Raw genomic sequence first — 13,304 nt, forward strand, 5'->3', positions numbered from 1 at the left:
TTGCTTCACTCTAGCTGTTCATTGGTTGCTTGCCATAAGTGCCTTGACCAGGCAAGCCCTGGATTTCAAACTATTGACCTCAGTGTTCCTAAATAAAAAATAAAAAGTTTAGAATTAAGGCCCTGGCCAGTTTTCTCAGTGGCTAGAACATCGGCCAGGTGTGCAGACGTCCCAGGCAGTGGCACAGTGGATAGAGCATCGGCCTGAGATACAGAGGAGCCGGGTTCAAAACTCTGAAGTCGCCAGCTTGAGCATGGGCTCATCCAGCTTGAGCGCTAACTCATCAGCTTGAGCACGGGGTCACTGGCTTGAGTGTGGGTTCATAAACATGACCCCATGGTCACTGGCTTGAGCCCAAAGGTCGCTGGCTTGAAGCCCAAGGTCACTGGCCTGAGCCCAAGGTCGCTGGCTTGAGCAAAGGGTCACTCACTCTACTGTATCCATCTGGTCAGGGCACATATGAGAAAGAAATCAATAAAAAACTAAGGAGACAATTAAGGAGCCGCAAGGAAGAATTAATGCTTCTCATCTCTCTTCCTTCCTATCTGTCTGTCCCTATCTGTCTCTCTCAATGTACGACTAAAGTAAAATCAACTACAAATTGATACTTCTTACCCTCTCTCCCCTCCTGTCTCTTTCTCTCACTCTAAATAAGTAAATAAATAAATAAAATTAGCCCTGGCCATGTGGCTCAATGGATAAAGCATCATCCCAGTACCCTGATGTCATGAGTTCAATCTCCAGTCAGTGTATGTATGAGAAGCAATCAGTGAGTACACAACTACATGGAACAACTAAGTAGAACTGCTAATTTATACTTCTCTCTCAAATCAGTGGAAAAGATTGTTAAATAAATAAAATTATTTTTAAAAGCTCCAGCTTCTCCAATCAATGAACAACTGAAGTACCACAATTATGAGTTGATACTTTTTATCTCTTTCCCTTCCTGTCCTCTCTCTCTCACTCCCTTAAAGAGAAAAAAGTTCCAGCTTCTCTCACATTCCCACAGCTTTAATAATTAAAGCCATTTCCTGTACTGTCATAATTTTTCACTCTGATATAAGTCATTTCAAATCAAGAGCTAACTATTTTCTATGAAAAAGGAACACCACTTTTATCATTGATTATAAATCTAAGAATATGGCCATAGCTCTCTGTAATGCATTCTTCTCTGTACCAGTAGGTTTTGTCTTTTACAGGTAGCACCAGTGACATACCTGCGGATAAGCAGCCAACCCAAGCTATACACAGCCAAGGGAAGGACCCTATCAGCCTTTCCCTTGGGCATGTCTCTCACATTCATTGTTCAGTTTTATAATAGCATCGGAGAGAAATTCCACACACACAACACCCAGCTTTATCTGGCTCTGAACAGGTACGGAAGTCAAAGGAATAGCGCAGACGCTGTGGTAGAAGTTCTTGCGGATTAGGCTAGTATTTTACAGCAGCTGCAGTAAATTGCTCTCAGCACCTGCACTTGTAATCTAATCTTTGTTTCTTTCATTAAGATGGAAAACGACCAGAATGGTATTTGTTGTTTAACAAAGAAAAGTTCAGGATATTTTAAATTCTAGAGTACAGAAAGCTTCTATAAGGAATATTATCAAAAAATTATAATGGAAAAAATTTTAATTAAAACAAAGCTTTTCTGGGCACTATATATATGGGGTTATATATAGACTGATCTTTGGTCCCTGGTTGTTTATTCTCCATTGTAGAATTTCTTCTGAATTTTTGAGCTGTTGAACATAAAATGTTGTAATAGGGTCTGCCCCCATAACTGTTTCCTAACTATTGCCTCTTTTCAGAGGTTTCTACCTTTCATGTCTACTTTCAGAGATGACCTACTGCTTATCGGACCAGGGAGTAGGAACTATACTTATGTGGTCCAGGCTGTGAACAGAGGGGTAACGCTTGTGGGTCTCTGGGATCGGAGACATCCAGGCATGGCAGATTACATTCCTGTTGCTGTGGAGCATGCCATTGAGCCAGACACCAAGCTCACCTTTGTTGGAGATGTCATCTGCTTCAGTACTTACCTCCTCAACCGAAATGGTCTGGATGCCTTCCCTTTCTTTTTCTTTTCTTTTCTTTTCTTTTATTTTTAACTTTATTCAGTTTTTTGAGAGAGAAAGAGAGAGAGAGAGAGAGAGAGAGAGAGAGAGAAGGGAAAGGAGCAGAAAGCATCAACTCCCATATGTGCCTGGACCAGGCAAGCCCAGGGTTTCGAACCGGCGACCTCAGCATTTCCAGGTCGACGCTTTATCCACTGTGCCACCACAGGTCAGGCCGCCTTCCCTTTCTTAACCTCACAACTGACAAGATTACAAAGCAATTTATCCCTGAGAAGATTTTTTTCCAAATTATCTAAAATCTGAGGGCCTCTCTGAGATGGAAAACAATTTTATGTATTTCATTATTTTTCATGTTCATGGATAATTCTCAGTTTAATGCCTATTTCAATAATCAGCCATGAGAAGTCAGTCAGTCATATTTATCAAATGCATAACATTATGTAATGTATTATGTAGACAGAGTATGGTACCATGCTGTCTCCTCCATTTCCAGTAAATACTAAGCTGAAGAGTAGTAAACGCCTGACCAGTGGTGGCACAGTGGATAAAGAGTTGACCTGGAACACTGAGGCCCCAGGTTCAAAACCCTGAGATCACCAGCTTGAGTACAGGGTCATCTTGCTTGAGTGCAGGCTCACCAGCTTGAGCGTGGGGTCACTGACTTGAACATGAGATCATAGACATGATCCCATGGGTCATGGGCTTGAGCCCAAAGGTCAATGGCTTGAAGCCCAAGGTCACTGGCTTGAGCCAGGGGTCACTGGCTTGGCTAGAGCTACCCAGTCAGGGCATGTATGAGAAGCAATCAATGAACAACAAAGGTGACATAACTACGAGTTGCTGCTTCTCATCTATCTTTGTCTCTGTCTCACTAAAAACAAAACAAAACAGTAAAGGATGGAATAAAAGGAAGAAAAGGACAATCAGGCTTTAGTTCTTTTTTATATATTTTTTGGTGAAAGGAAGGGAGATAGTGAGGCAGACTGCCACATGTGCCCCAACTGGGATCCACCCGGCAACCCCATCTGGGACCAATGCTTGAGTACTGAGCTATTTTCAGCACCTGAGTCTGACACATTCAGACCAATCAAGCTGTGTTAGGGGAAGAGAAAGAGAAGGATGAGTAATAGGGAGAGAAGCAGATGGTTGCTTCTCCTGTGTGCCCTGACCAGGAATTGAATCCAGGAGTTTCACACTCCAAGCCAATGCTCTATCCACTGAGCTACCAGCCAGGGCCAGCTTTAGTTCTAAGAAGCAATTTTGTGGCCCAACCAGGCAGTGGCACAATGAATACAGTATTGGCCTGGGATGCTGAGGACCCATATTTGAAACCCTGAGGTCGCTAGCTTAAGTGCAGGCTCATTTGGCTTGCGCATGGGCTTACCAGCTTGAGTGCAGGGTCACCAGCTTGAGCGTGGGATCATAAACATGACTCCCCATGGTCGCTGGCTTAAGCCCAGGGTTGCTGGCCTGGATCTAAGGTCGCTGGCTTGAGCAAGGGGTCACTGGCTCAGATGGAGCTCCCTGGTTAAGGGACATATGAGAAAGCAATCACTGAACAAGTAAGTGCCACAACTATGAGTTGATACTTCTCATCTCTCCCATCCTGTCTCTCAAAAAAAAAAAAAAAATTAAGAACCAATTTTGGCCCTGGCTGGATGGCTCAGTTGGTTAGTGCATTGTCCTGAAGAACAGAGGTTGCCAGTTCCATCCCTGGTCAGAGCACATACAGGAACAGATTGATATTCCTGTCTTTCTCTCTCTCTCCCTTCCTTTCTCTAAATCAATAAAAATAAACATTAAGAAAAAAAAACAATTTTTTGATTTTATTTGTGAGCCTCATTGAAGGCCTAACTCCTATATATATCATCACAATAATGTGAGGCTTTATTATTCTCTTGATTAGCAAAGGGTTTCTGTTCTAAGAAGTACTATTGAGTTAAAGAAAATCAGGCTTTGGTTAATGAGTGTTAATTCTTTGGGCTTACTGATAGCATATTTCCAAAGTGATATACATTGACTGAGTATATGCATTCAAATAATTGATCCAAGTAGACTGGCTTTGGATCCAGTCTACTTGGATTTCCTCTTCTGGGAATTACAGGTATATGTGTTTGGGCAAAGTGATATAATGTTGGACTTGACTTTTTTTCTTTTTTTTTTTTTTTTTTTGCATTTTTCCGAAGCTGGAAACGGGGAGGCAGTCAGACAGACTCCCGCATGCGCCCAACCGAGATCCACCCGGCATGCCCACCAGAGGCGATGCTCTGCCCCTCTGGGGCGTCACTCTGTTGCAACCAGAGCCATTCTAGCGCCTGAGGCAGAGACCACAGAGCCATCCTCAGTGCCTGGGCCATCTTTGCGCCAATGGAGCCTCGGCTGCGGGAGGGGAAGAGAGAGACAGAGAGGAAAGAGAGGGGAAGGGGTGGAGAAGCAGATGGGCGCTTCTCCTGTGTGCCCTGGCCGGGAATCTAACCCAGGACTCCTGCACGCCAGGCAGACACTCTACCACTGAGCCAACCGGCCAGGGCCTATGTTGGGCCTGACTTTAACATTACTCATATATATTGGACTTGATGCAAAGGGAGCTCTATTAAGACTAGGTCAACTCCGGCCTGACCTGTGGTGGCGCAGTGGATAAAGCGTCGGCCTGGAATGCTGAGGTCGCCGGTTCAAAACCCTGGGCTTGCCTGGTCAAGGCACATATGGGAGTTGATGCTTCCTGCTCCTCCCCCTGTTCTCTCTCTATCTCTCCCTCTCTCTCTCCCTTTCTCTCTAATAAAAATGAATAAATAAAAAAAATCTAAAAAAAAAAAAAAAAAAAGACTAGGTCAACTCCTCCAAATCCTGTAAAAACTGACTTGCAAGCAACCAGCCACTACTAACATGTAATCCAGGGCTGGTGAGCTAACTCTGCTTTAAGGTTGACAGAATTAATAATGCCATGATTGTTAATCTCTTGTCAATAAAGCAAAAGCTCTTTGCTAGATTTTGTCAGGATTGTCCCTCTGTTTTATTCTGGAATATTTTTGACATCCTAAATCCATAACACTTTGAATTAGGAAACAAATGGGCCACATGCCAGGATCAGTAACCTAACGTAGCCTTTGGCATTCCTCTGCCACCTTGAAATTTAAGCCAAAATAAATCCTCTCTTGCTAGTTGTCACTTTCTTGAAGTCTTCCTGCTGGTATTAATGGGTAACTCAAAGCAGATTTGTCCTTAACAGGGTTTTAACAAAGTTTAATCAGAGAGTTATCCCTGTGTGTAAAATAAGTTTTTCTTTAAGGAGAATTAAGTACCTTTTATGATTCTGAAAGTCAGTAGTTTTTATTTTATTTTGCTGATATTATATATGAAGGGGAACCTGCCATTCAAAAAACAAGGGTGTCCTCAAAGCTAGGTGTTCCTCCTGGGGAGAGAAATCTATATGCTTCGATGGTCTACTAATTTGGAGTCTGAGTAAGGTTAAAGTGACCATCAATTTATATTGAAAGGTTGCAGCCAAGTGCTTTCTCTTGTCCTTTTCTAGGTGAACCCGGGATATGGATGGTTTCCACTGACAGTATTCTACAAACAGACATTGTCACTGGGGTAGCAGTGGCCAGGAGTCCAGGAATAGCAACAATCTTTTATGACATCCCAGGACTGCTGAAAACATATCGAGAGGTAAACCTAACAACACCAGGGTTAAAGAGACAAGGGAAACTATTTCTTTTTTTTTTTTTTTTTTTTTACAAAGACAGAGAGAATCAGAGAGAGGGATAGATAGGGACAGACAGACAAGAACAGAGAGAGATGAGAAGCATCAATCATCAGTTTTTCGTTGTGACACCTTAGTTGTTCATTGATTGCTTTCTCATATGTGCCTTGATGGGGGGAGGGGCTACAGCATACTGAGTAACCCCTTGCTCAAGCCAGCGACCTTGGGTCCAAGCTGGTGAGCTTTGCTCAAACCAGATGAGCCCGCACTCAAGCTGGCGACCTCGGGGTCTCGAACCTGAGTCCTCCGCATCCCAGTCCAACGCTCTTTCCACTGCGCCACCACCTGGTCAGGCAAGGGCAACTATTTCTATATATGGGAATATGAATATAGAAAAGAATACACTCACATATCAGATATAAAAAAAGCCAACAAGCTTTATTGGAACATAAAGGGAAATAGTGTTAAGATTCTTAACCAGAAAATTACTAGACTGGCTTATATTTTAAAATATCACAGTGAATCTTGGCCAGATAACTTGGTTAGAGCATTGTCCTGATGCACAGATGTTGCTAGTTCCATCCCTGGTCAGGGTACATACAGAAACTGATGTTTCTGTCTCTCTCTTCTTTCTTCTCTCAAATAAATAAACTTTAAAAATTTAAATATCACTGTGACTACTGGTTGGTAATAAACTGAAGGGCAAGGGTGGCCCTGGCTGGTTTGCTCAGTAGTAGAGCATCAGCCCAACGTGTGGAAGACCTGGGTTTGATTGCTGGTCAGGGCACACAGGAGAAGCACCCATTTCCTTCTCCACCCTTCCCCCTCTCTTTTCTCTCTATCTCTCTCTTCCCCTCCCAAGCCACGGTTCCATTGAAGCAAAGTTGGCCTGGGTACTGAGGCCTCTACCTCAGGTGCTAGAATGGCTCTGGTTGCAAAGGAGCAATGCCCCAGATGAGCAGAGCATTGCCCCCTAGTAGGCTTACTGGGTGGATCCAGGTTGGGTGTATGTGGGAGTCTGTCTCTCTGCCTCCCCTCTTCTCACTTCAGAAAAAAACAACAATAAAAAGAAAACTGAAGGGCAAGAGTAAAAATGCTGAAAGACCAGTTGGGAGACTATTATTGCAGTGATCCAGGTGAGATATGATGGTGGATCAGGGTAGTAATAGAGGAAGTAATAAGAAGTTGATCAGATTCTAAGTATCTATTAGAGGTAGAGCCAATAGAATTTCCTGACAGCTTACATGCAGAGTGTGAGACAAGCAAGAATGACTTAAGTTTTTTTAAATTGATTTGTGAGACAGGAGGGAGAGAGGGAGGAGAGAGATGAGAAGCATCAACTCATAGTTGCTTCACTTTTTTAGTTGTTCATTGATTGCTTCTCATACATGCCTTGACTGGGGGGCTCCAGCTGAGCCAGTGACACCTTGCTCAAGCCCGAAACCTTGGGCTCAAGCCAGTGACCTTGGGCTTCAAGCCAGCAACCTTGGAATCATGTCAACGATCCCATGATCAAGCCAGCAACCCCACACTCAAGCTGGCAAGCCTTTAGGCTGATAAACCCCTGCTCAGTTGGTGACCTCAGGGTTTTGAACCAGGGACCTTAGTGTTTGGGTTGATGCTATATCCACTGCACCACCACCTCTCAGTCAGCTTTAAGATTTTTAATTGAACAACAAAGGTTTAAGTTGCCATCAACTGAAATGGGGAAATTGTAAATGGAACAGTTTTGGAGATCAGTCAGTTTGGACATGTATAATTGGACATGAGGTAACTGCATATAAAAGTCTAGGATGCCTGACCTCTGGTGGCATAGTAGATAAAGCATCAATCTGGAACGCTGAGGTTGCCAGTTCAAAAACCTCGGCTTGCCTGACCAGCCAGTGGTGCACTGGATAAAGCCACGGACTGGGATGCAGAGGACTCAGGTTCAAGACCCCGAGGTCGCCAGCTTGAGCGCGGGCTCATCTGGTTTGAGCAAAGTTCATCAGCTTGGACCCAAGGTCGCTGGCTCGAGCAAGGGGTCACTCAGTCTGCTGAAGGCCAATGGTCAAGGCACATATGAGAAAGCAATCAATGAACAACTAAGGTATCACAATAAAAAACTGATGATTGATGCTTCTCATCTCTCTCCATTCTTGTCTGTCTGTCCCTATCTCTCCCTCTCTCTGACTCTGAAAAAAAAAAACAAAAAAAAAAAACCCCAGCTTATCCAGTCAAGGAACATACGAGAAATAACTACTACGAGTTGATCTTTCCCTCTCCTGTCTTCTCTCTCTCTCTCCTCCCCTTCTCTCTAAAATCAATAAAGTCTTTTTAAAAAGTCTGGGAGTCACTGGCATAGAGATGATGTTTAAAGCCATTAGATCACTAAGAGAATGAGTGCAACAGAAAAAAGGTTCAAGGAATAAGTAAGCTCTAGGGACACTCCAATATTAAGAGCTCTGTGAGAAGAAAAGGAACCAACGAGAGAGACTTATAACAAATGACCAGTGGCATCACTTTTCAGCCTTTTGACTAAGATCAACTGTAGGCCCTGGCTGGTTGGCTTGGTGTGTGGAAGTCCCAGGTTTGATTCCCAGCCAGGGCACACAGGAGAAGCACCCATCTGCTTCTTCACCCTTCCCCCCTCTACTTTTTCTCTATCCCTATCTCTCCCTCTTGCAGCCACAGTTCCATTGAAGCAAAGTTGGCCCAGGCACTGAGAATGGCCTCTGCCTCAGGCTCTAGAATGGCTCTGGTTGCAAAGGAGCAATGCCCCAAATGGGCAGAGCATTGCCCCCTAAGTAGGCTTACCGGGTGGATCCTGGTCAGGTGTATGCGGGAGTCTGTCTCTCTGCCTCCCCTATTCTCACTTCAGAAAAATACAAAAAAAAAAAAAAAAGATCAGGTGTAGAAATGACCAGTGTCCTGAGCAGGCAGTGACGCAGTAAATAGATCCTCAACCTGGGATGCTGAGAACCTAGTCAAAACCTTGAGGTTGCCTGACCTGTGGTGGCGCAGTGGATAAAGTGTCGACCTGGAAATGCTGAGGTCGCCGGTTCAAAACCCTGGGCTTGCCTGGTCAAGGCACATGTGGGAGTTGATGCTTCCGGCTCCTCCCCCCTCCTATCTCTCTGTATCTCTCTCCTGTCTAAAAATGAATAAATAAAATTTTAAAAAATTTTAAAAAAGACTAAGCTTTAAAAAAAAAAAAAAAGCCTTGAGGTTGCCGGCTTTAGTGCAGGCTCATCTGGCTTGAGTGCGGGCTTACCAGCTTGAGCGTGGGGTTGCTGGATTGAGTGTGGGATCATAGACATGACCACTTGGTCGCTGGCTTGAAGCCCAAGGTTGCTGGCTTAAGCAATGGGTCACTGGCTTGGCTGGAGCCCCCCCCAGACAAGGCACGTGTGAAAAATCAATTAATGAACAACTAAGGTGCCACAACTATGAGTTGATGCTCCTCATCTTTCTCTCTTTCTGTCTGCCTGTCTCTCCTGTGCTAAAAAAAGAAAAGAAAAGAAAAAAGAAATGACCAGTGAAGTGAAACAAAAAAACAGAGATGTTGGTATCCTGAAGAATGTTATTTCAAGAGGAAAGGGATGCCTGGCTGGGTAGCATCATCCCAACATGCCAACGTTGCGAGTTCGACCCCTGGTTGAGCACATACAAGAATCAACCAATGAGCCCTGTCAGGATAGTTGGGTTGGTTATAATATTGTCCCAAAGCACAGCCTCATAGAAGGGATTTTAACAAGTGTAAAAATACGTACAGCCCAACCAGGCAGTGGCTCAGTGGATAGAGTGTTGGACTGGGATGTGAAGGACCCAGGTTCAAGACCCCAAGGCCGCCAGCTTGAGCGCAGGCTCATCTGGTTTGAGCAAAGCTCACCAGCTTGGACCCAAGGTCGCTGGCTTAAGCAAGGGGTCACTTGGTCTGCTGTAGCCCCCGGGTCAAGGCACATATGAGAAAGCAATCAATGAACTAAGGTGTCACAACGAAAAACTGATAATTGATGCTTCTCATCTCTCTCCGTTTTTTTTTTAATTACATATTTGGCTCAGATATTTTTATTAGTTTTTTTTACAGAAACAGAGAGAGAGTCAGAGAGAGGGATAGATAAGGACAGACAGGAACGGAGAGAGATGAGAAGCATCAATCATCAGTTTTTCGTTGTAACACCTTAGTTGTTCATTGATTGCTTTCTCATATGTGCCTTGACTGCGGGCCTTCAGCAGACCAGAGCCACTGACCTTGGGTCCAAGCTGGTGAGCTTTGCTCAAACCAGATGAGCTGCGCTCAAGCTGGTGACCTCGGGGTCTTGAACCTGGGTCTTCCGCATCCTAGTCCAACGCTTTAGCCACTGCACCACCGCCTGGTCAGGCTCTCTATCTGTTCTTCTTCTTTTTTTTTTTTAAAGAGACAGAGAGAGTCAGATAGAGGGATAGACAGACAGGAACAGAGAGAGATGAGAAGCATCAATCATCAGTTTTTCATTGCGACACCTTAGTTGTTCATTGATTGCTTTCTTATATGTGCCTTGACCGCGGGCCTTCAGCAGACCAGTAACCCCTTGCTTGAGCCAGCGACCTTGGGCTCAAGCTGGTGAGCTTTACTCAAACCAGATGAGCCCGCGCTCAAGCTGGCGACCTCAGGGTCTTGAACCTGGGTCCTCCTCATCCCAGTCCAATGCTCTATCCATTGCGCCACCGCCTGGTCAGGCTCTCTCCGTTCTTATCTGTCTGTCCCTATCTATCCCTCTCTCTGACTCTCTCTCTGTCTTTGTAAAAAAAAAAAAAAACACACACACACACACAAAAAAAAACCCTACTATATAAGACAAAACATTATATGTATATTGAGAGAAACCAAAGTACTTTGAAGTTTCAAAAATGTTGAGATTATATGCAACTAAAGAGAAAACCTAAAGTTGCAAAACACCTCCTTTTAGAAAAAAACAAATGTTATTTTTTTCTCACATAAGATTTCATGCGCCCTGGCCGGTTGGCTCAGCGGTAGAGCGTCGGCCTGGTATGCAGGAGTCCTGGGTTTGATTCCCAGCCGGGGCACACACGAGAAGCGCCCATCTGCTTCTCCACCCCTCCCCCTCTCCTTCCTCTCTGTCTCTCTCTTCCCCTCCCACAGTGGAGGCTCCATTGGAGCGGGGATGGCCCGGGCGCTGGGGATGGCTCTGTGGCCTCTGCCTCAGGCACTAGAATGGCTCTGGATGCAACAGAGCGACGCCCCAGAGGGGCGAAGCGTCGCCCCCTGCTGGGCATGCCGGGTGGATCTCCGTCGGGCGTATGCGGGAGTCTGTCTGACTGCCTCCCCCGTTTCCAGCTTCGGAAAAATGAAAAAAAAAATTTTTTTCATGGTTCTCAAATATGTGATCACTAGAAGAGCAATTTGTATGAAACAGATGCTTTTGGTTAATTAAGTTACAAAGGCTGGAGAAAGAGGGAACAAGATTCTTTAAGAATTTAGGTAGAGAGCCTGACCTGTGGTGGCGCAGTAGATAAAGCATCAACCTGAAATGTTGAAGTCGCCAGTTCAAAACCCCTGGCTTGCCTGGTCAAGGCACATATGGGAGTTGATGCTTCCTGTTCCTCCCTCCTTCTCTCTCTCTGTTTGCCTCCTTCCCCCCCTCTCTCCCTCTCTGCCCTCTCTAAAATGAATAAATGGATGAATTAATTAATTAATTAAGGTAGAGGTTTTCCTTTGGTTTCCTGATAGGTGGTTGTCAATGCATCATCAAGATTAACACTCAGTTATGACCTCAAGAGTTATCTCACCAATACCCCCAGTTCAACTGAGTTCAAGTTCTTCATCATCACCAGCAGAAATGGTGTCAATCTTAAAGGTCAGACTCTCTTTATAGGTGTGGGTGATTGTTCCCAACTTTCTCATCTTCCTGCAATTCATTTACCCCTTTGAATTGGCAAAACAAATTTCTTTTTATTTCAAAATTGACTCCACTTTAACAAATAAGTCATTGAGAGAAATTATAGCTAAATTAAGGATTTGAAATAGGTTCAATCTAGTCCCTATTATCTTTCAAGTTATATAACCCTGCCTGAGAATAGGAGGTGGTCTAAACCAGATATTTCCAAACAATGCTGATTTTCAATCTTACCCAAGGAAATTTTTAAAAAGTACAGATTCATGGACTCCATCCAGAAATATCATAAATTTGGAATAGGGCTAAGAAACAATTCTTTCCCAGATTTAAGAATTGTTGAAGTAGGTGACATCTGAAATATCCCCTCCGCAAATTTGCCTACTGTGTTTCTTCCTTTTTTTTATTCTGTATTGGATGATGATTTTCTGTCAAAAAAAAAAAAAGGTGGAGGAAAGAAAAAACTGCCCCTGGCTGTTTGGCTTGGTGGTAGAGTGCCAGCTGGTGTATGGATGTCCCAGGTTCAATTCCCGGTTAGGGCACACAGGAGAAGCGCCCATCTGCTTCTCTATCCCTCTCCCTCTAGCTTCTCTCTCTCTCTCTCTCTCTCTCTTGCTCTCGCTCTCTCTCTCTCTCTCTTTTTCTCTCTCTTCACTTTCTCTCCTACAGCCATGACTCGATTGGATTGAGTTGGCCCCGGGTGCTGAGGATGGCTCCATGGCCTCCGCCTCAGGTGCTAAGAGCTCTGTTGCAAGCATGGGCAGAACATCACCTTCTAGTGGCCTTGATGGGTGGATCCTGGTTGGGGCGCATGCAGGTCTGTTTCTGTCCCTCTCCTCTCACTGAATAAAAAGGAAAAGAAAACTAGAATACAAGAAGCTCCTAATTGATTCCAGCTGCTATGTTAGGAATTTTTACATTTTATCTCATTTAACAATCTCATCATGTAGTAATTATCATCATTTTAAAGATGAGAACACTCAGTCTAAGAGCAAGTAACTCACACAAGGTAAAGATATGACCCACTCCAAAGTCTATGAGGTTTTTATTCCTTTTCTTTCCCTAAAGAAAGAAGAAATTCCAGATCTTTTCTTTTTTTTTTTTTTTTTTTTTTTTTTTGTATTTTTCTGAAGCTGGAAACGGAGAGAGACAGTCAGACACCCGCATGTGCCCGACCAGGGGCGAAGCTCTGCCCACCAGGGGGCGATGCTATGCCCCTCCGGGCATCGCTCTGCCGAGACCAGAGCCACTCTAGCGCCTGAGGCAAAGGCCAAGGAGCCATCCCCAGCGCCCGGGCCATCTTTGCTCCAATGGAGCCTCGGCTGCGGGAGGGGAAGAGAGAGACAGAGAGGAAGGAGGGAGTGGTGGAGAAGCAAATGGGCGCTTCTCCTATGTGCCCTGGCCGGGAATCGAACCCGGGTCCCCCGCACGCCAGGCCGACGCTCTACCGCTGAGCCAACCAGCCAGGGCCTTGTCCTTCAATTTTTAAGCACTTAATGTATTTTCTTTTCATATTAAATATTTACTCTTATAAACATAATCTAAATATTTATTAAGAACATTTGAGCCTGACTAGGCAGTGGCGCAGTGGATAGAGCGTCGGACAGGGATGCGGAGGACTCAGGTTCGAGACTCCAAGGTCACCAGCTT

The 13,304-nt window shown here is 44.6% G+C and overlaps 1 protein-coding gene across 2 annotated transcripts in view; it reads left to right on the top strand.

Annotated features, from left to right (window-relative positions):
- The window catches only part of NUP210L (nucleoporin 210 like), a 148,838-nt gene that overhangs the window by 126,902 nt on the left and 8,632 nt on the right, over positions 1–13,304 (top strand). For both annotated transcript variants that reach the window (XM_066262044.1, XM_066262045.1), the window contains exons 31-34: positions 1,200–1,375; positions 1,838–2,055; positions 5,608–5,744; positions 11,492–11,618. In XM_066262044.1, coding sequence (XP_066118141.1) covers positions 1,200–1,375; positions 1,838–2,055; positions 5,608–5,744; positions 11,492–11,618 — 658 coding nt within the window. The remainder of the gene's footprint in view (positions 1–1,199; positions 1,376–1,837; positions 2,056–5,607; positions 5,745–11,491; positions 11,619–13,304) is intronic.

This window comes from Saccopteryx bilineata, chromosome 2, assembly GCF_036850765.1.
Source record: "Saccopteryx bilineata isolate mSacBil1 chromosome 2, mSacBil1_pri_phased_curated, whole genome shotgun sequence".
Lineage (NCBI taxonomy): Eukaryota > Metazoa > Chordata > Mammalia > Chiroptera > Emballonuridae > Saccopteryx > Saccopteryx bilineata.